The following is a 21,761-nucleotide window of genomic DNA, read 5'->3' on the forward strand; positions in this document are numbered from 1 at the left end:
GTTAATGCGCTATATGTTTCAATTCCGTGAAAATATTAGGTACATTTAAAATTACATGTTGGTTCACATTTGTCTTAAGAATGATTTTGATATCATGAAACCTAGAGTCAAATGTCCCTCACATTTCCAACAGTGAACAAAAGGGAACATCTCCTGTTTAAACAATAATGACATTAAAGATGTGGAATGGAACTAAACCCAAATCACAAATTTGAAATGGCCTTCAAGTCAGGGGCTGCCTCTAAACATGTCACTGAAAAAATACATCTGAGCATCCTCTTTCATGCACAGCGCACATTAGACGTCCAGATAAAAACTGTAAAAAAATTCATCTACTTTTAGCATTTCCATGCATTGCAAAGTCTTCCCACTCCTCCAAATCCAATCTCCTTCAGAGTTTGAAATGGCCTGGTAATGGAATACTCTGACTACTGCACCCTTAGCAACAGTGTGTTATCCATGTGCTTTATTGATGCAAATAATGACTACAGACCATGTAGCCAAATGAATCCCAACCCCCAAAAATGGAACAATGTGTCTACTACTATGAATTTACTTCACCGACTCCCAACTAAAAGTCACATATAATACTCACAAGGCTTACTAGTATAAAGGCTCATGCTCTTAATAGATACTCTGGCACCCACACAATACCCAGGCAGTGGTCTGATGGAGAAATTCAATTATATTTAAGTTACTTTTCCACTATCAGAATGAGTGAAATTGTACAAAGTATATTAACTGTTATTTTTACTACTTTTTCAGTGGTAGGGGTAGATATTTGCTTAATGTAGTTTAATGGTAACTTCACGAGTACCTACCTTTGTTGCTGAAACGATTTAGTAGTAATTAATTCTGTTCATATAGAATTCCCTCTTGATAGTGTTTAAGTCTTTGATGCGGTGTGAAATAACTCTGTGTTTAGAGATATCAGAAATCCATCTGAGGGCATGAATATGAGAAGAGTAACCACTGGCTCTTATGCTGGTGGCTTTATGATCTTTGGACAGAGGGACAACACTCTTTCTATTTGCTAGAACAGGACACACTGTGATTGTTTATGGGAAAACAAAAAGGACCTGCTACAAAGGTAGGTAGGCTCAACTACAAGACACAAAAGGTAGAATAATGAATATCCCTGCGAAGAGGAACCAGCTGCCCACCTGGGAGTGGGCTACAAAGGATACTTTTGATGTCCTGACACGAAGGAAACCTATTCCTCAGAAGCCTTCACTGGAAGTCTGAGAACTGTAGTAGTAACCATGCAGAAATTTTCAACATCCGTAAAAAAAGTGAGACATTTTTGGATCTCTTGAGTAAAAGTGAGACATTTTTGGATCTCTTGAGAACCAGGAGGAGACGCCAAGGCACCAGAAGAAAGGCACAATCGTGGTGGCCAGAAATGGCTGTTTGTACCACATTGAGTTTTTTCACGCAAAGTTTAAAATTACAGAGAGTGCTGAATAAAAGTATCCAATCTCATGGAGCTGTCATGAGCTAAGGCATCATGTCTTGCCCACTGGAAGATTCAGGGAACCTAAAAAGTGACTCAGTCTAAATATAAAACGTGGGACTGTGAAAGGTGGCAGTCATCCTAGCAACGTGATTTATCTGTATTTGAGGTCACTAGGATATTGTATGAATAAACTGATGAGGTACACCCCCACAAATAATAATCCAAAATCTTGCTAACATGAACTTAAATATTAGCATAATTCAGACTACAGACACCATGGTTTACTTATTCAGAATTACATTTAATATACTGTGTTCCTTTCTTATTGTTCTGTGGCAAGTGTATCACGTGACAAGACACAGCAGAAAGTGGTCACGGCCCCTCAAGGAGAATAACCCCTTTGGAAAATTCAGGAGACAGGATTAATACAGAACTCAGAAAATATAAATGGTCATGAAAAAACTTTTTCTTACTTCTTGCCATCTTATATGCATTAATTGAATACAATCAAGATAGGTAACTATGCACTTTTCATTAAGGAAGTGGGAAACAAATACTTATAACTAGTGGAAGAATATTATATTTCTACAGTTCACATGTGGATACGTGAAGTATATTGTCCCCACCATAAAGTCTTAGGATAATAGCTGCATGCATTGAGACTTTAAAAATATGTTAAATATAAAAGTGCAAAAGCACTGGTGATCCACGTATTGAATGAAAAAGTTATCACCAAAAACTGAAGCACTAGGTTGGACAACCCCTTCAACGTCCTTAAATCAGCCATGCAAGCTCTAGTGATCCCCAGATTGGACTATGGGAGTGCAAACCTATGTGGTTAGCCAAGATCCAAGTTTGCTCCACTAAGGGCATTCCTCAGCTCTGCTGCAAGGCTCATCACTAGGCCTGGGCGGAGTTCACGACTTTCCACTATGAGGAACTCTGTGAAGTGACAAAAAACTCCACGGAGTTCCACAAGTGGCAGAGTACAGTGCAAACTGCCATTCGCGCTGATCTTCCTCCCGCTAGAAATTCTACCTGAACAGTAGCTCGCGCTCACCAACTTACTGCGCGAGCGAGGAAAAACTCCACTTCACTATGCGGAGTGGAGTTTTCCGCACTCCGTGAGGTCTGTGGAGTGCAGAAAACTCTGCAAACTCAGCGAACAGAGCGGAGTTCACCGCCCAGGCCTACTCATCACTGGATCCAAAAGTAACAACCACATCACTCTTGATCTGAAGGCACTAAACTGGCTCCCTTATGAGGCAAGGATACACATAAAAATTGCTTTCCTGACACATAAAGCCCTACACTTCAAAACACTGAAGTACCTAGCTGATAAACTGGAACTGTCTGGTGGTGGCAGATTGTCTAAAAGCACCAGCACTTTACTTTTGAAACCTCAAAAACTTTGGAATAAGAAAACCTACAATCAAACTTTCTCCAGATTGGCCCATTGAATCTGTAATTCCCTGCCTCCTGAAGCCAGACTGAACCCTTCAAACACATCCCTCAAAAAAGAAGATAAACTATTTTAATAAGCAATACCCTGAACCCTCCAACTCATTTATGTGGATACTGATTTGACACAGTTCGCCAACTAGGGTTTGCACTCACCGTCTACATCCTGGTGTCTAACTCACTGTCCTGCTCCTGATTTTCAATGGGTAAGGTCAGCATTTATGTTTCTGAAAGCAATACATAGAGTTTTGAAATGTATGCGTTGCTCTATGGGTAGCCAATGTAGAAACAGAAGAATGACTGATGCTAGGCTAATGTAAATCTTATTGATAGTACCTAGGCATACTCCACTGAAAAAAGGTCGAAGTCACAGAAATGATGGGGATGGAGATTGCACATCAAACATTCTGAAGCTATGCCCAAATGCACTGACATTCTGATAAGTAAGAGTGCAAACCATTGTTAGTACATGCTTCTGTCAATGAGTGAGGTTTACTCCCTTCATCACGCACATCCAAACCCAGACACAATTTTAAGACATTAACTCTGAGTAACACTTTAATGCAGGCAAGAGGGAGAGTCATTCAAGTTTAAGAATGTGCTACACAGAATAGTTTTAATCTTTCCCATCCTCCCCACAAATAAAGGGATACCTAGGGAGTGGATGAGGAATTTTTATTGAACTGTTACCCCCCCATAGATTATAATAATAAAGGAGCTCCCTAGAATATGAACAATTCCACCCTGCCTTATAGGAGTTAGGGTGAACCCTATGATGAAGCATTCCACTATTAGAGTGGGTGTTGGTTACTAATAAAAAAAGGTTTTCTTTCCCTTTTTCTCACCTCCTTTTGAAGTGATGTATATGAGTGGCACGTAACAACCCCCTTAAAAAAAGTGTATTTTCTTTCACAGAGGGGTACCTTGATGTTGATTGCATATGTGATTAGGGAGGACGTAACCCTTCATCATATTCAACTTATAGAACTAAAGATATCATGTCTTAAAAGTTTTAAGCAATTCTGTCCATAGAACTCTATGGATGTGTTTTTACACAAAGTACCTTAGATGTATTAAAATTCACAAGGAAAAATAGCCACAAAGGAGGGAAGTGTCAGAAAACACAGTAAAGCATTGGTTGCCTGAGTCCCTGGGGAAGCGATGTGTCAGTTCTGCTGCACGCAGAAGAAGTGTTGCATCAGTTCCGGACTGTTAAAAGAACCCTTGCATTGAAATCCAAGGCGGTTCTGGCCTGCAGGTGATGCAGTGGAAAACTTGGTGCACAGTTGTGATGTGTGGAAATTCGAATTAGCTGGAGGTAGATACGGCAGCGGCAAACAAGTGATGTGGCGATTCGTTCAGCAGTGGTCCAACGATGTGTTGATTCTTTCAGGAAAACAGCAGGGTCTGTATTGGAGTCAGTGTGGTGGTCTCAGATTTCAGAGCAACGGTGCACTGACCACGGGCTGCGGTGGTTCTTCAGCCACAGGAAGGTGTTGCTTTTCTTTCTTTGGGTGCATGGCAGAAGTGCATGGTTTCCTTCCGCACTGCGATGCTGCATCGGAAAAACAGGCGACAGAAGGGCGAAGCATCGATTTTGATGTCTCCAAGGCCCAAAACTGGAATTGGCACCACTTGCAGGACAGAACTCCCAGTAGTGGAGTATAGGGATATTGCAGGTGAAGTCTTTGATGGCCCTAAGACTTCTTAACAAAAGGTAAAACCGCACAAGCCCTTGGGGTAACTTCTCAAGCAGGATACACAATAAAGTCCTGTCCTTTTCCTCTCAAAGACAGAAGCAGCAACTGCATGCCAACCCAGTAAAACAACACACTGCAAAGGGGCAGTACTCCTCCTCACAGCTCTTCTGCTCGTCTTCTTAGCACAGCCTCCTCTTGATCTAGATGCTTTAAAAAAATGTGGGGTTATAGGTCCAATCTGTATACCCCTTTTGACCATTGAAGTAGGCAACCTTCAAAGGAAAGTCTTTGTTGTCCACGAGGTTCTGCCTTGCCCTGCTTAGGCTCCAGATTCACTACACAGGGGTGGAGACAGCATTGTGAGAGGCCAGGCACAGCCTTAGTCAGTTGTCAGTGACAACTCCTCCCACCACTCTACCTCAGGAAGGCCCATCAGCCTGGCGATGAGCCATAAGGATATGCCAGGCAAAACTCAGCTCCCTTTGTGTGACTGTCCAGAGTGAATGCATAAACAACCCAGCAGTCAGTCTTAACCAGACATTGAATCCACAGGCTGGCAGAGGCACAGGGTGGTAAAGCAAGAAAAGGCCAACTTTCTAAAATTGGCATTTTCAAACACATAATTTAAAAACCAACTTCACTAAAAAGTGTGTTGGACTCTGCCCTTTTTGGCTAAAGTTCCTTAAACAGTTTGCCTTCCCCCAAGACATTTTTTTTCTGACATGGTGCTGCCAACTTAGATGCTTTGGGCACTTTGCCACTTCTGATTAGTGTCAAAGTGCAAGTGCTCCCTGTGTAAAGTGTAATGGTAATTGGTTGTCCATGATTGGTATGTTTGCCTTACTAGTAAAGTTCCTAGTAAAGTGCACTATGTGTGCCAGGGCTGGTAATGCAAAAGCTACTAGTGTGCCTGCAGCACTAATTGTGCCACCCATACCAGTAGCCTTAAAGAGAGAACTCAGACCTGCCACTGCAGTGCCTGCGTGCAGTTTGTTAAACTGCCTTGTTGTCCTGACAAGTGCACCCACTTGCCAGGCCTTACCCTTCCCTTTTTATGCACATCAGACACCCCTATGGTAGGTCCAGGGTACTCCACTGGGCTGGGTGCAGTGTATGTGAAATGTAGAACATGTACTGAGGTGTGTACCATGTCCTGACAGTGAAATACTCTCCATTTCGTTTTTCACTGTTGAAAAGCCACCTTGCCCATAGGACAGAATGGAGAGGCTGTGTAAAATGTTTCCAGCCTATCTTCCCATTGGTTTAAGATGGAGACATGAAGCTTAATTTAATAACACATCTTTTTGTGAAGGTGGTTTTTGCATTGTATGTTTAGAAACCACACTTTTAGAAGTGTCTGTTTTTTTGTGTTCTAACATTTCTGTGTGTCTCTGGCTGGGGGTGGATTGACTTTCTGGATTTAAATGTGATAGGATATGGGGAATGTCTTGACCCAGGGGAGGAGGTGGGACAGTAACAGGCTGACCTGCATCTGGAGTGTAGGAGGGAGGAATAGCCCCTGGTGGTAAAGAGGCCTGGGCTGCCACTATAAAACAATGGCTCCATCTCCTGCTGAGTGATTGATGATCCAGAACCCCACTATCAAAGGAAGAAGGTGTCAGTGGCAGGGAGACACCTAGTACTGGTTTGGACAGGGTTCAGTGCCCCCCTGAACACAAATACTTCAAAGACATTTAGGGGTATAACTATGAGAGTGAAAAGGATTGAAATTCTTTTGTGGTCAAGAGGAACCTTAGCCAAGGAAGAAACAGCTGAATAGACTGAAGGAAATGACTGACCCTTGCTGTGTGTTCTAGGGGCTGGCCTGCAGTTTGCTGGTTTAACCAAGGAGAGGCTAAGGGACTTTGCTGTGTGCTGTGTCTCCCTGCTTGAAAGGACTTTGCTGGGTGTTGTGTCCTGAAGTAACTTGTCCCTAAGGGCCCGAGAAGAGCTGTCTACTTGTTGTGGAAACTCAGGAACATAAAAGATTCCAGAGGTGTCTCAGGGACACTGTGTGCATGTGCTTTTTTCAGCCTGAGACCTTGGTAAGAACTGCCCCATGATCATGTGCACCCGGAATCCAAGTGAATCTCTGCGACACTGTGTGCGTGTGCTTTTTCCAACCTGAGACCTTCGTAAGAACTGCCCCATAATCATGTGCACCTGGAATCCAAGTGAATCTCAGCGACACTGTGTGCGTGTGCTCCGTTCAGCCTGAGACCTTTGTGAGGATTGCCCTGTAATAGTGTGCACCTGGAGTCCAAGTGAGTCTCAGTGATGCTGTGTGTGTGCTTCAATCAATCAATCAATCATACCATTTGTATAGTGCACTACTCACGCGGGAGGGTCTCAAGGCGCTTGGGGAAGGGGTATGCTACTGCTCGAACAGCCAGGTCTTGAGTTGTCTCCTGAAGGCGAGATGGTCCTGAGTCAGCCGAAGGTGGATGGGGAGGGAGTTCCATGTCTTGGCAGCCAGGTAAAAGAAGGATCTTCCTCCGGCGGTGGCTCTTCGGATGCGTGGTACGGCTGCGACGGCGAGGCTGGTGGACTGTAGCTGGCGGGTGGGCGTGTAGAAGGTCATGCGGTCGTTGAGGTACTTGGGGCCCAGGTCGTGGAGAGACTTGTGTGTGTGGGTGAGGAGCCGGAACGTGATCCTCTTGTCGACAGGGAGCCAGTGCAGGTTCCACAGGTGGCTGGAGATGTGGCTGCGTCGGGAGACATCCAGGATGAGTCGGGCGGAGGCGTTTTGGATGCGCTGGAGTCTTTTCTGTAGCTTGGCTGTGGTCCCGGCTTAGAGGGCGTTTCCGTAGTCCAGACGGCTGGTGACGAGTGCCTGGGTGACTGTCTTCCTGGTCTCGGTCGGGATCCAGCGGAAGATCTTGCAGAGCATACGCAGGGTGTTGAAGCACGATGAGGAGACGGCGTTGACTTGTCTGGTCATCGAGAGGGAGAAGTCCAGGATGAAGCCCAGGTTGCGTGCGTGGTCGGTTGGCTTGGGTGCGGTGCCCAGGGCTGGGGGGCACCAGGAGTCGTCCCAGGCGGAGGGCGAAGATCCCAGGATGAGGACTTCCATCTTGTCCGAGTTCAGTTTGAGGCGGCTGTCCTTCATCCACTCGGCGACGTCTTTTATCCCTTCGTGTAGGCAGGTTCTGGCGGTGTCGGGGTCTCTGGTGAGGGAGAGGATCAGCTGGGTGTCGTCGGCGTAGGAGATGATGTTGAGGTTGTGCTGGCGTGCGATGGCCCGCAAGAGGTCTCATGTAGACGTTGAACAGGGTGGGGCTGAGTGAAGATCCTTGCGAGACGCCGCAGATGACTTTGGTGGCCTCGGAGCGAAACGGGGGGAGGCGGACTCTTTGTGTTCTTCCGGCAAGGAACGAGATGATCCACTCCAGTGCCTTCTCTTGGATGCCGATATTGCTGAGGCGCTGGACTAGGGTGCGGTGGCAGACAGTGTCGAAAGCAGCGGAGAGGTCCAGGAGGATGAGGGCCACTGTTTCCCCCTTGTCGAGCAGGGTCCGGATGTCGTCGGTGGCTGCGATGAGGGCGGTCTCGGTGTTGTGGTTGGCTCTGAAGCCGGACTGCGAGGGGTCGAGGGATCCGTTTGTCTCGAGGAAGGCGGCCAGCTGTCTGTTGACGATCTTCTCGATGACTTTAGCAGGAAAAGGGAGGAGCGAGATGGGGCGGAAGTTTTTGAGGTTGGTGGGGTCCGCTGTTGGTTTCTTCAGGAGGGCGCTGAGCTCGGCATGCTTCCAGCTCTCCGGGAAGGTGGCGGTGTTGAAGGAGGTGTTGATGATGTTCCGGAGATGGGGTGCGATGGTGGAGTCGGCCTTGTTGAAGACGTGGTGTGGGCAGGGGTCGGTCGGTGATCCGGAGTGCAGCCAGGGCCCTCGTGAGGATTGTCCTGTGATTGTGTACACGCAAAGCTCAAGTGAGTCTCAGCGACACTGTGTGAGTGTGCTTTTTGCAGCCTGAGACCTTCGTAAGAACTGCCCCATGATCGTGTGCACCCAGAATTCAAGTTAATCTCAGCAACGGTGTGCATGTGCTTTGTGCTGCCTGAGACCTTTGTAAGGATTGCCCTGTGAATGTGGGCATCTGGAGTCCAAGTGAGTCTCGGCGACGCTATGTGCGTGTACTTCATGCAGCCTGAGACCTTCGTGAGGATTGTCCTGTGATCGTGTACACCCGGAGTCCAAGTGAGTGTCAGCGTCGCTATGTGCGTGTGCTTTGTGCAGCCTGATATCTTTGTGTGGATTGCCCTGTGATTGTGTACACCCAAAGCTCAAGTGAGTCTCAGCGACGCTGTGTGCGTGTGCTTTGTGCAGCCTGAGACCATCGTGAGGATTCCCCTGTGATCGTGGGCACCCGGAGCTTAAGTGAGTCTCAGCGACGCTATGTACATTTTCCCTGTTGCAGCCTGAGACCTGCGTCATTGCCATCGGCCCGGACTGGCATCCCCAGAGGAGCTGTGCCGCCGGCCCGAGCCTGTCTTTGCCAAGGAAGGACCCCGAACCAACCCCATCAGGGGGGGGGGGGGGTGCCTGGGTTCCACTTCCCAATATCCACAAAGTCGCATAGGAGGCCCAAGTCGCGTGGAGAGGAGACGAGCGTGAGATCGCACACCCCAGGTAACACTTAGCGAGGGTGCGTGTTGCGCCTGGGGCAGGGTGCGGGCTACGAGAGAAATGCTCTTGGCCTTTCCTCCCATTGCAACGCGGGCCTCCACCGAAGTCCCTATTGCAGCCCGTAATTGCCAAGGAGTGGCAGTACCGGGGCAGGAGTGGGGAGCTACACTTTATTTTACACCATTCCTGTGTTGGGGGGAATATTTTGGCAGCAGCCAATCACATTACAATGTACACAGAGAGCATATGCACTTTAGAACTGATTAGCAGTGGTAAAGTCCTAGGGCCAACAAAAAAAGGTCAGAAAAAATAGGAGGAAGAAGGCACAAGTTTGGGTTAACCAGGCAAAAGGGCCAGGTCCAAATAATATATATATGTCTGTGTGTGCATGTGTGTATATATATATATATATATGTGTGTGTGTGTGTGAGTGTATCAACCCCCAACTTCTAAACCCTCCCTACCCTAAAAATACCCTTGCCATCCAAATACCCTTACCCACCCCAAACCCTAAAAAGTGCCTCATTGCCTTGCCACCCAAATATTCCTACCTACCCTAAATCTGAAAAATACCCTTGCCACCCAAATACCCTTTCCCCTAAACCCTAAAAATACCCTTGCCACCCAATACTCTTACCCACCCCAAACCCTGAGAATACATTTGCACCCAAATACCCTCACCCACCCTAAACCCTAAAAATACCCTTGCCACCCAATACTCTTACCCACCCCAAACCCTAAGAATACCTTTGCACCCAAATACCCTCACCCACCCTAAATCCTAAAAGGACCCTTGCCACCCAAATATCCCTTCTCACCCTAAACCTTAAAATACCCTTGCCCTAAATATCCTCACTCACCCTAATCCCAAAAATAGCCTTGCCACCCAAATACCCTTTCCCCTAAACCCTAAAAATACCCTTGCCACCCAAATACCCTCAACTGCCCTAAATCCTAAAAATACCATTGCCACACAAAAAATAAAGGTATATGCATTGTAAAATTTTTCTTTGCAAATACATGCATGGTAAAGACATATGGATTGTAATAGATGTGTGGTAATGGTATTTCATGGCAATGGCTGCTCTGTCTGACCCTGCTGTGTTCAAGAAGAAACTAAAAACTTTTCTTTTCTGAGACCTCTCTCTCTGCGTCTCCTCTTTAGATGGTTATGTGTGTGGGCTCTCGCTGGAATTAGCGCCGGGATACTTTGAGTAGCTGCGCGCTTTACAAATGCAGTATAACATAACATAACATAACAAAAGGCTATTTACCCTTGGGAAGCAAGTCACTAAGCAACTGCAAAGCCAAAGGTACAAAGATAGCAGTGTTAGGTAATGGGAGGTGGTGGAGGCTAGCAGATGTTGCTGGGTCTTATCCTAAGGCCAGGGGGTTGGGAGAATGGTGACTCACTGGGGCAGTTATGGGGGAGGGAATGAAAAGGTTACAGTAGAGAACTATTTAAAGTCCTGTGCAACCTATCATGATATGCCATGGTTTTAACAACAGCTCATCCAGCCAATAGCAATTTCTAAAAAATAAAAACAAACAGCCAAAGGCTGAAGGGGAGTGAACAAAGACCCACTCTTCTGCGCCCACAACCAAACCATGAACTTTGACTTCACAAGAAGATGCCTTTATTTTCCACAGACAATTGCTACCAAAAACACGACCAATGCACAGCCTTTTGCAACTCCTGGCTTCAGCAAGTTTCTCATAATTTAGGTTTACTATGGATACATATCCTCTCGACCAATAAATGATTATATGATCGCTCACTTCTAGTATAACCTATTTAAGTTAAGGTGTTACCTCCGATCTCCTTTATATGATATTCCAGTGGAATACAGAAAACTGTACTATGAACAGAACACGGAGGTGATATTGCAGACATTAAATAATCCACATCAAAAGTATTGCTCGGTGAAGCTAGAAAAAAAGACAACCCAATTCCTCCTATTTTTAAAAATGAATATGACACTTATGGGAGACAAATCTAAGAAAATTAGCATGATTGAGGTAATCAACATTTTATTTCTGACAAAAGGCGCTCAGATGGAATACTGATGCATAATGAATCAAGGTAATACTCCAGAGGCAGAGCTCGCCGTCCCAGAATGCAATCCTTCGCTCTGTTATTAGCTCCGAAGGCAGTTGCATTCTCACCAGCTCGGAAATCAAATCTCTTTTGAAGCGCGCTCTCTCTCTTGAACAGTGACGGATTGGTGTGTGTATGTGCTTCTGTGATTTATGGTTTGAATCCCAACCCCGGCTTCTAAACTATGAAGATTAGAAAAGATGGATGCTCTGTTTGCAGTGGAAGGTGGGGCGCCTCCTGATTACCGCGTTAATGAATATTAGTGCCTCCCTCACTCTCGGTGAAACACAGTTAAGTTTAGAAATGTAAACCTTCACAACATTGATGAAAATATGTGAGTCATAGAAGTATTTTATCATTTATTCCTAAGTGTTAAATATTTCCGTGAGGCAGGGTCGCCTGTGACAATAAGTAGACCTGGCACACAAAATAATAAAAATGGCCTCCTTCATTGACTGCAGCATATTCTTTGGCCAGCAGCCAAACTTGCATTGTATGTCTCTTTTACAGGCAGCTTCAGCTTTCTGTTGGCAGACAGGCCTATTGTGTGCAATATAGACTTAGGGCAGGTTTGTGTCCGCATCCTGCTGGTGATTCGATGGCTTTCCATCCCACTCCTGTGTTAGTCTCGGACAAAGAGTATTTTGGCCTCACAGTGTTTTTGACTGGCTGATATGTCTCCTTCCTCACCTGACTAGTGGTGCCTCACTGGTTTAGAACAGCTGCGGTCTGTGCAGGTAACAGCAGTGGGGCGGTGGGGCCGAGTAAGTGGGGATTTTGAGGGACGATGCCCATCACTCCACCACAGTTACCTGCACGGACAACGGCTGCTATCGAAAGTGGTGAGGCGATCAGGTAGGAACTCCAGGAATGCCTTTAAATGGGCCATGATTAAGAGCTCTAGAATAGAGGCTGAAGGCAGTGAGAATTTCTTACACAGCCTGGCAGTGACTTCAAATAAATGAAACAGTACAAAAAAGAATTTAAAATAACGATTGTACTTACCTACCCCTCTCCGGTCTCTGCCACAGTCCATCACAAAAAGGCCGCAAGGGGTCTCTGCGCCAGCTCCCCAGCCAATCCAGATACTGCTCTCATGCTGTTAACCAGCATTAGAGCAGCACCAGAAGTGGTTGGAGCGAGCTGGCTCAGCGCTTCTACAGGCACTGGAGGCCTGGGCCTGCTCTCTACCCAGCTGTCTAAGACAGCTCGGGTTGGAGAGGTTTAAAGTGCGCTTGTCAGGCCAGCCATCACAAGACAGACAACCAAAGTGACAAGCACACTTTAAACTTTAGGTGTACACCCTTCCACCTCCCATGTGGCCAGTCAGCAGTGATGGCCCGACACAACACCTGGTTTGAGCTGGCCAGCTGCACTGAAAAATAAAACGGTAATAAAATCATTTTATTGTTCATGTTTGCTGCGCTGGCAGAAGGGTGGGTGGCACTCCTCTGCCCTTCTGGAGGCACTGCTGCTTTTTAGCCAACTTTCAGTTGAAGCCAAGGCATCAGACGTGAACGGTGTTGCTGTATGAGCAACTCTTACCTGCCTTTAAATTTGCAATATGTCAGAACCTCACGATGTTTGGTCTCCAAGGGGCATATTAACAAGGGACAGGGAAAATTAACGCTAAGGGCGCTTACTGTTCATTTTTTAATGCCCGCTATCGCTGGATAATATCGCCTGGTTATCGCTTTATTAACAACGCTAACCGCCTAGGTGATAAAAAATCCTGGATAGCGGCATTTTGGGAGGTTATCACTGGTAAGGCAGCGATAAAACTACAAGGATAGGGATATCCTTGTTGATAGCCCATGGTGGACTTAGCCATGTAATCCACCTCCCATTGGATTACATGGCTAAGTCTGAAAATTAGCAGACGTAAAAAAGCAGCATTAACCGTGGTTAGCACTGCTTTTTTTTGTCTCTAACAGGGTTAGCGTGAAGCTTGATAATAGGAGAAATGTCGTTTAGCGACATTTCTCCTATTATTTTGCACTGGAATGCCCACTTTGCATCTCATTGGAGGTGCAGAGGGAAGCGTAGTGAAAAAGGGTGCTAACATGCGATTTTGCATGTTAGCCCCTGTTGTTGATAGGGTGATATTTTTTATCTCCGCTTCTTTGGCTTTTAAAGCCAAAAAAGCGGAGATAAAGCCCTTGTTAATATGCCCTTAAGTCTGTTCCAGGGATTCTACACAAAACACAGGAGTATACTTGTGAAAAGAAATAGTGACAAAAACAAGGTGGCACAAACATTTATAAGAAAAATAAATATGGTTTCTGGATTAACTTGTTTTCATCAAGGGTAGTTCAAAGAAAAACAACACTGCAGTTCAAATAAAAACTGTGGAAAGGGGCAGGATATTGTTCTATCACTTTCATGTTCTGTCCGCTTTCACTTATTTCAGAAAAGTCCGCTACAAAGAGTGCTAGCAACTAAGGAAGTCCAAGAAATTCAAAGTCTAAGAATTTCACAGAGGCCTCCTCACTCAAACATTACCATACCTGTGCATGGTACACCTACTTCTTTAAAATGTTTTTTTTTTTCAGAATTGTATTGCAACATTTGTAAAACACTTTTTACCCTTGAAAATGTCCCAGGGAGCTCTATGCCACTTTGCTTTTCTCTTCATTATATAACATTAGAGCATTATCTGAGCTTGGCATCTGCTCACATCAGGGCCTTAAGTGGGACGAAAAAGTGAGGGTGCTCTAAAAGGGGCATGGCCTATGTAATTAGGGTCTTTGCTTAAACATATAAACATGTCTGCAAGTCCCATAGTGAAACAGCCAGCTGGCATTTTGGTTCCCCTCTTTTTTCCTTCTAAATAAATAACAAAACAACTGCCATGCACCTAAAACCAGCTGGACCTTAGACCTTGTCAATGGTTGTTAGTTGTTTAACCCATTCGGTGCTGAGGACGGCCCCCGACACTGCAATGACTTCAGCCTCAACTTCAGAATCCGGTAAAAACACCTGGAGGCTACTCCTTTTAAAGTATGCAATATACAAGAGAAATATGCTATGTGAATAAAAAATACATTAAAAGTATCCCGGAAATAGCTAACACTCTTAGTAAAAGGTGAAATATAAATACGAACTACATTGTTGTCATGGATTGTCTTAATGTTTTAGATTCATTGTTCAGAAATCGGTCAGAGTTTTTGCCATTAAAGTTAGGGACATAAATATAGGGCCACATAAGGGCCCGTTTTAATGTCCATTTTTAATTACTTCCGGATCTGAGACCCTGAGGGATGCGGCCCACTTAAAGTCCTTGCTGACACCTAGCAACAAAGAGCAAAGCATGTGAAATGCATCATTACACACAGCCTGTACTCTGGTATTTTTTGGCTGCCAGAAAGCACCACAGGAATCCTTAGTTGAGAGTATGTGTTGATTATGTATGATTAATACTGAGGATAACTGGGATAAAAATAATGGTGTGTGTGGGAGAGTGCTCTAAGAGTGACCTTAACTTGTATAAGACACCTCTTCAAAACGAGCTGTCTATCTAACTAATGGCACGGCCTATATATGTGAAATAGAATCCTCTGCTTGACATATTCCTTACTAGAGTCTTGTTGTACAAAGAATCATGGAGATCATCCGGCAACAGATATTAATTCAGCAGTTTCCATAGCTTCTATTATCTTAGGCCATAAACAATAACACATTTTAGAAGTTAGTGGCGCCTATCGTTTTCCTTGGAGGGTCCAGTACACAAAGGTGTTAACTTGTTTATTTACTTGGACTGAACCCCAAACACTTCCTTACGCTGGTCTCTGAATCTCACTACACATAGGACTCTTTTTAGTCAAACCAATTGCATTAGCCTTTTTTGTCTTCCATTGAAATGGGCGAGCTCTTCTTTCCACTTCTCCCACCCCTCCATCCTCCAAATTACACCCATGCCCCTGCTTGAACTCTGTAGCCCCACATGCTGGTAACGTGTTCCTGCAACTAGGTAAAGCTCTTTGCTACTCAAGTGAGCATTGTCCGTGCTATACAAATACCCCCAATAAAATAAACACAAAAAGCATTAATGCATTCAATGACAAAGACTAAGAAAATGTAACTGTTGTCAGTCGGCTAATATGAAATTACTGTGCAGTGTATAAGATTACATTTCTGTTCAAGCAGTTTCCACCAACTCAGATTTTCATTTCTTAAACTAAAACTCCAAAATTTGGATCAATGCACACACACGTATGTGCGACAAAGCTGCGTACACAGTTGTGTACTCACATGCAGACACCCGCATACACACATTCACGCATTCACTGTACAAAAGACACAGGGGAATATTATCAAGCAAGGCGATAGGCAATTATCGCCGCTTTAGCGGCCGTTTTCGGCTGCTAAGCGACGATAATTCTATCGCCCTATTAGCAAGCTGTCGCTAACTGATGTTAGCGACAGCTTTTAGGCGATAGCGAGCGGTTTGGGGCCCGCTTTGCATGTCAGCGATGTTTATCTCTAATGACATGCAAAGTGGGCGTACCCAACCAGTTAGCGACTGAAAGCAGTCGCTAACGTTGCTATCGCCTATTAGCAAGGCAGGCGTAGCGATGGAAATATTCGCGCTAAGCGCGAATATCTCCAAATACTAACACCTGCCCAGACCAGTTCTTAGCCATGTTATCCAATGGGAGGTGGATAACATGACTAAGAGCATTTCGTCGCTAATGCGTGAATATTGCTGTATTCTCAGCGATATTCACGCATTTCGCCGCTATCGCTGGATATTTTAGAAAAATGGAGAAAAACTTTGCTAATAGCATGTTTTCTCCGCTAACATATCCAGCGATAGGCAGCGATTTTAGCGATAAATATCGCTATTCCTTGGTAATATGCCCCACAGTTTTAGGGACAAACTGCAGAATTGTGGGAAGGAGTTAACGATCTAAGCAACACTTTTGTATTTTGCAGATACATTAGCTGAATTGCAAAAGTATCTAAATGATTTAATGCCCCCCTGGCACAGTGCATGACTGGCACAGTGTTCGATACACTTACAAAAAATGTCAAATTTTACATTTAAATGGGTACAATGGCTAATCGCACGGGAATCAATTACTTTTCTATTCCCCTGTGTGACTCTCTCCTCTGTTACTGAGGCGAGACCTTCCATGTTTTTGTCTTCTATTTGTTCATGTCACTTATTTTTTTATTTGTTTTCCTGTTCTGCTTTTTCCCCCTCGTTCATTAGGAGAGGTCGGGAGCTACGAGGACTGAATAATGTTTCTCTTGTTTCTGATGACCCAACATTTGCAGGGGCGTGGTAACATGACAAAATTCAAGACACTGTGCCAATTTTACGCTGCCCTTGCCAGGACAGATTCCACTGTCAGTATAATTTTGTTCTCCATGCCCCACTTCCCGGGCAAGCTGTAGAGCTCCATTTGAAAGTCTTTTGTAAACCAAAGTAAAATAAGCTGTTGAAAGTGCTTGTACTACACAAGTGTAGCATTACAATTAAACTCCCCACCCTATTGAACAATACCACACACCACGCATGCAAAGACATAGACTTACACCAAAACATAACAAGTAAAAACATAAACACACCAAGCATGCAAAGTTAGCAGACCAGCCGTAGGAGGGTTCCCTTAACCATTTCATCCTCCTTCCATTCATCAATCAATCCCTTCACCCTTCTATCTATTCATCCATTCATCTGTCAATCCCTTCACCTTTTCATTCATCCTTTCACATTTCTATTTATTCATCAGTCTCCATCACTCAACATTTTCATTTCCATCTACCTCTCTTTAGTTTCATTCTTGTTTTTCTTTTTTTCTCTCATGCGCAGTTTTTCTATGTCTCACTCTGTGTTATTTCCTATTTTCATTATTCCATTAGTTCTCTTTCTTGCCTTCCTTTGGTTGGCATGTCAGTCTGTGACCCACACCGCTCTGCCACGATGCTCCTTAATTATAATTAATTAGCATTTTGTTTGTAGGCAGAAGAGGCCCACAAATGACTAATGTATTATTGGGACACAGTTCATCAGGCCATAGGTCCCAGTGGCAGCCCACGCTTAAGCTTCTTAAGTGGGAGGTTCACCATGCCACTGGTACCACATAGTGCTTAATTTGAGCTGGTGGTTTTCAGTGCCCAGCACCACCACTTCATTGGTTTCTGGTACTCGGCACTCGCACTTAATTGTCATCACCACACTTATGACACTCTGCCACATGGCGGAGCTGCTTATCTAATTTAGAGATGAGCAAAACAATAGTTCTTTATGAATGCAATATACATTAAAAAACTCTAATACCTGCCTCCCCAGCCATTCCTTTAGGTTTGGGTATCTGAAATAATCTGAACTGTTACACTTGGAGGCGAGAGAGATGGTTAGTAGATGTTTTGGTACTGTCATTGGCTGAGATGATGGGGAAATGGGTGGTGCAAGATACCTTGGCCTCCTGATCAGTGCCCTGGCACTTATTATTTTACAAATTAAGCACTAGTACCAACCTTGTACCCACATTGTGATGGAGAAAAGAGGTAGGTACTGTGCCAAAATCAACCACCAGACAACACCAAAATCATGCTACATATGATTTGCTAAGTCAATTAAACAATAGTAAAAGTGATCAAATGAGAGTTATTGGCATTTGCACATGTTTAAGCACTGGTGTCGATTTACAACTAAGAATACATTTCATTCATTCTCTGTTTGCACCCACACTTACCACCAGATTTTAGCAAGTGGCACCTGCAAACCATAGAAATGATGTACATAATATAGTGTGCAAACCGTAGTCTCGAGGTCCTCATTTTTTGCGATAATTTAAAACCTAGTGTTGAATGGCATCTACTGATGGGTGGGAGATGGGCAAATAGGAGGGTGGGTGAGCACCCACACAAATAAAATTAAAAAATAAATTAAAATGAAAACACTTGCCGGATCCAGACGGTACAACGCCCTCCTGGTTCCGGACCTCTTCTGCTGAGACTGCAGTGCCGGCCCCAGCAAACTTCCTCTACCAATCCTGGTGCTGCTCACATGCTATTAACCAACACACTGGAGGCCTGCACTTGCTCTCAACCTAGCTGTTTTAAGACAGCGGGTTGAGAGGTGTAAAATGCGGATGTCTGGCTGGCCAACACAAGACAGCCAGGCAAAGAGATGTGCACACTTTTAACAGTGCACAGGCAGCCCGCTGCCTACCACTCCTCCCTGCTGTCACTCGGCAGGTTCCGCCCCGTCCTGACACTCAGTTCAAGATGGGATGATGAAAAATAAAATGTCAATGAATTACCAATGTATTTTTTATCTCTGTAGCTTTGGAGGGGGCACTTAAGTGGGTTAACGCTCCTCCGCCTCAAATGGAGGAGGTGCCCTTGCTCCTGACGTCAGACTTGCCTGTGTTCAATGGTAAACTCACACGTGGAATTAACCCTTAAAGTCAGGGGAAAAGTGCCTAGAGGTTGCACAGTAGATATCACAGGAATGTCCAAATGGCAGACTCTCTCTCTCTGCCAGTGTAGCTTCCACCGAGGAATGCTGCATGAAGATGGCATGCGGAAACCCTACTCTGATGCTTTGCATGACCAAACAGTTGGTCCCTATTACCGTGATGTGTCCATGAAACGTGCCATCACCCAAAAAAACATTCTGACAATGAAACGTATTAATGATGTGAGGGTGCACACCTGAGGGCCATTAATAATGTACAAGAGAAAGAACCAGTGCTGAATTACAGGTAAGGTACAGGACAGGACTATTTTAAATGTACACAGACATAGAATAGGCTGCACATTTAGTGAATAGTTATATATCTGCATTAGCAAAACCGAATGAGGGGGGAAGACATTTGAAAGCTGTGAACAGTTCATATGAAAAGATGATTTAACTGCATCATTTCTCATTGAACAGAATCCTGACACTGACGGTGATGAGAATGGAACGTTGGATCTAAGCGTCAGCAAAGCGCGACAACGAGACGGCTGCTGCACCATTTTGACTCCTTTGGAGCCAATGTCACCACAGCGGCAGGCGGTGATGAATAGCCGGTGCTACCAAATGAATGAGGAGGACTGCTGGGACTTGCCGGTAGACTACACTAAACTGAAAGCCAGACGGATAGATGAAGATGATTCCAAGGAGATTAATGTATGTCTTTTTCCTCTGGAGCATTTTTCACTGCAATCTGTTTGCCTTAATTTTTAAAGATTTCTCACAATGACTACTAGAAAGGAAAAGGCACCCCCCACAGACCTCAAGGAATTTGGTGATGGGAAGTACGGGTTATTGACTTGCTCAGAACACAATACATAGGTGTGACCACGTGGCTGCTTCATATCAGCTATATTTTGAGCCAAAATGTGATACTATTCTTCTGGCTCAAGGCTGGACTTATGCAAGCAGGTGATAAGCACCCTATCCTGTCCCCTCCTCTAAAGGTTTCAGATAATGTGCCCTCTGTCTTTGACTGCATCGCCTTTGTTGTACTGCCATCATCATTAGCATGAAAATGCTGTACATTAGCTTTGACATCCATCAGAAAAATACATTATGCATCTTTTTTGCCTGCTTAAAACAGGAGCTATTCATTATTCAACTTGTGGGTATTTTCATTATGTGTAATTTTTACGTTGAAGTACGGGGGCACCTAATTCTCTGCAGATGACTCCTAGACTTCATGTCTCATGAAGTACTTTTTAAAGGATGCTGCAGTGCACATTCACTGCAACCCAGTACCTTACACTACCCAAGTGCCACTCCCCGTAGGCTGCTCACTCCAGAACCTTGCAAAGTTGTAAGGGAGTGCCTCTCAGCAGCTTGCTGTAGAGTAAAACTAGTTATGGTTTTCTGTCCCTTTCCTTCAACATGCTTCTTTAAAACCACTGAAAAATGTTGTTGGGGAATCGAAAGGGATTTCAGAAATCCCACTATGTGGGAGCAACTCGAACTCCAACCCAAAAATAAAAAAATACATGGATCAGAGAATGAACATGCGGTTTCAAAACAAACATGTATGCCTCAGAGTCTTAGAGTGGTTCCAATCATATATATGTATATATATATATATATATATATATATATATATATATATATATATATATATTCATACATACATACATATTACCTACTGGCGGTCGCCAGTAGGTATATATAGTTAGGATTTTTTCTCTATGGGTTTTTTGAAAATTCTATGTCTAATAACTTTGGCGTTTGTGGACGGAATTGGCTGAAATTTTCAGGAAAATGGCACATTTCGTCCAGGGGGGGCCGAGAAAAAAGGGGGGTCCCAAAACGTGTTTTTAACATTGAGTTTTCCATAGGGCGGTTGGCCTCACTTTTAGCCCGAACGGCTGAATGGATTTGCACGAAACTTGGCAAAATTGTAGGGACTGGTAGCCCGATGTGCCTTTTGTAGGTCTCAATATATGTGCTCCAGTGGATTTTGAGAAATTAACGTTTAAAAAAAGATATATATCTGTAAGCGCGGACCAGGCAGCGCTCTGGTTCGCGGACTTTTCGCGCAACGGAGCTTTGTGAAGCGAAGCTGATTGGTTCTCCGGCGTCTGTCAACATTCCAAACAGTCCGTAGCGGCCGCCATCTTGTCTCTCGGTAGGATCGAGAGACAAGAGGAGGTCAAAACAAAGGGGGAAATAACTATAAGGGGGCATAGTAGATCCTCGCTGACCCCCTAGGTTTGATGTGGAGGTTTTAAAAGGGCCCCGCGGGGCAAAAAAATAAAATAAAAATAATAATTGAACGGCTGAATGGATTTGCACGAAACTTGGCAAAATATTAGGGACTGGTAGCCCGATGTGCCTTTGCTAGGTCTCAATATATGTGCTCCAGTGGATTTTGAGAAATTAACGTTCAAAAAAAGATATATATCTGTAACAGCGCTCCGCTTCACGTAACGGAGGTTTGCGAAGCTGATTGGTCATTCTGTCACTGGGCTATAGTTGGGCTACATCTGGCTGATATTTGGGCTACATTTGTTTTTTTGTGTGTCTGGCGGCCATCTTTGGGCTACATTGGGCTACATTGGGCTTCATTGGGCTACATTCGGCTAATTAGCAAATAGCTCATCGCAAACTAGGAATGGTAAAGAATCGCTATTTATTCCTTAAAGTTCGCTATTTAGGAAATGCAAATAACTTTGATGATACATATGGCGGTTCATCTCTAACAAGATAAGAAGCATAGGGATAGATTTATGATGACTGGCGCATCACCAGGGATGTGTTAGTCATTCTGTGCCGCTGTTCCGTCACCTATGGTGTGCTGCATTTACAATGCGGCGCATCATGGGGCAAAAACAGCACAGATGCGTGATGTATCTGTGCCGTAAAGGTGGCGCATTGCTGGAGTTGTATCGCAAGTGTGATGAAGCTCCAGCAAGGGTCGGGGGTGCCCCTGTCGCAGGGTTTCTGTTCTCACACAGAA

The 21,761-nt window shown here is 44.6% G+C and overlaps 1 protein-coding gene across 1 annotated transcript in view; it reads left to right on the plus strand.

The window, feature by feature from the left end:
* MYT1L (myelin transcription factor 1 like) overlaps nucleotides 1-21,761 on the plus strand; it is a 1,346,830-nt gene that overhangs the window by 1,128,394 nt on the left and 196,675 nt on the right. The window contains exon 14 of the mRNA XM_078647878.1: nucleotides 19,232-19,468. Coding sequence (XP_078504004.1) covers nucleotides 19,232-19,468 — 237 coding nt within the window. The remainder of the gene's footprint in view (nucleotides 1-19,231; nucleotides 19,469-21,761) is intronic.

Source organism: Lissotriton helveticus, chromosome 6 (assembly GCF_964261635.1).
Source record: "Lissotriton helveticus chromosome 6, aLisHel1.1, whole genome shotgun sequence".
NCBI lineage: Eukaryota > Metazoa > Chordata > Amphibia > Caudata > Salamandridae > Lissotriton > Lissotriton helveticus.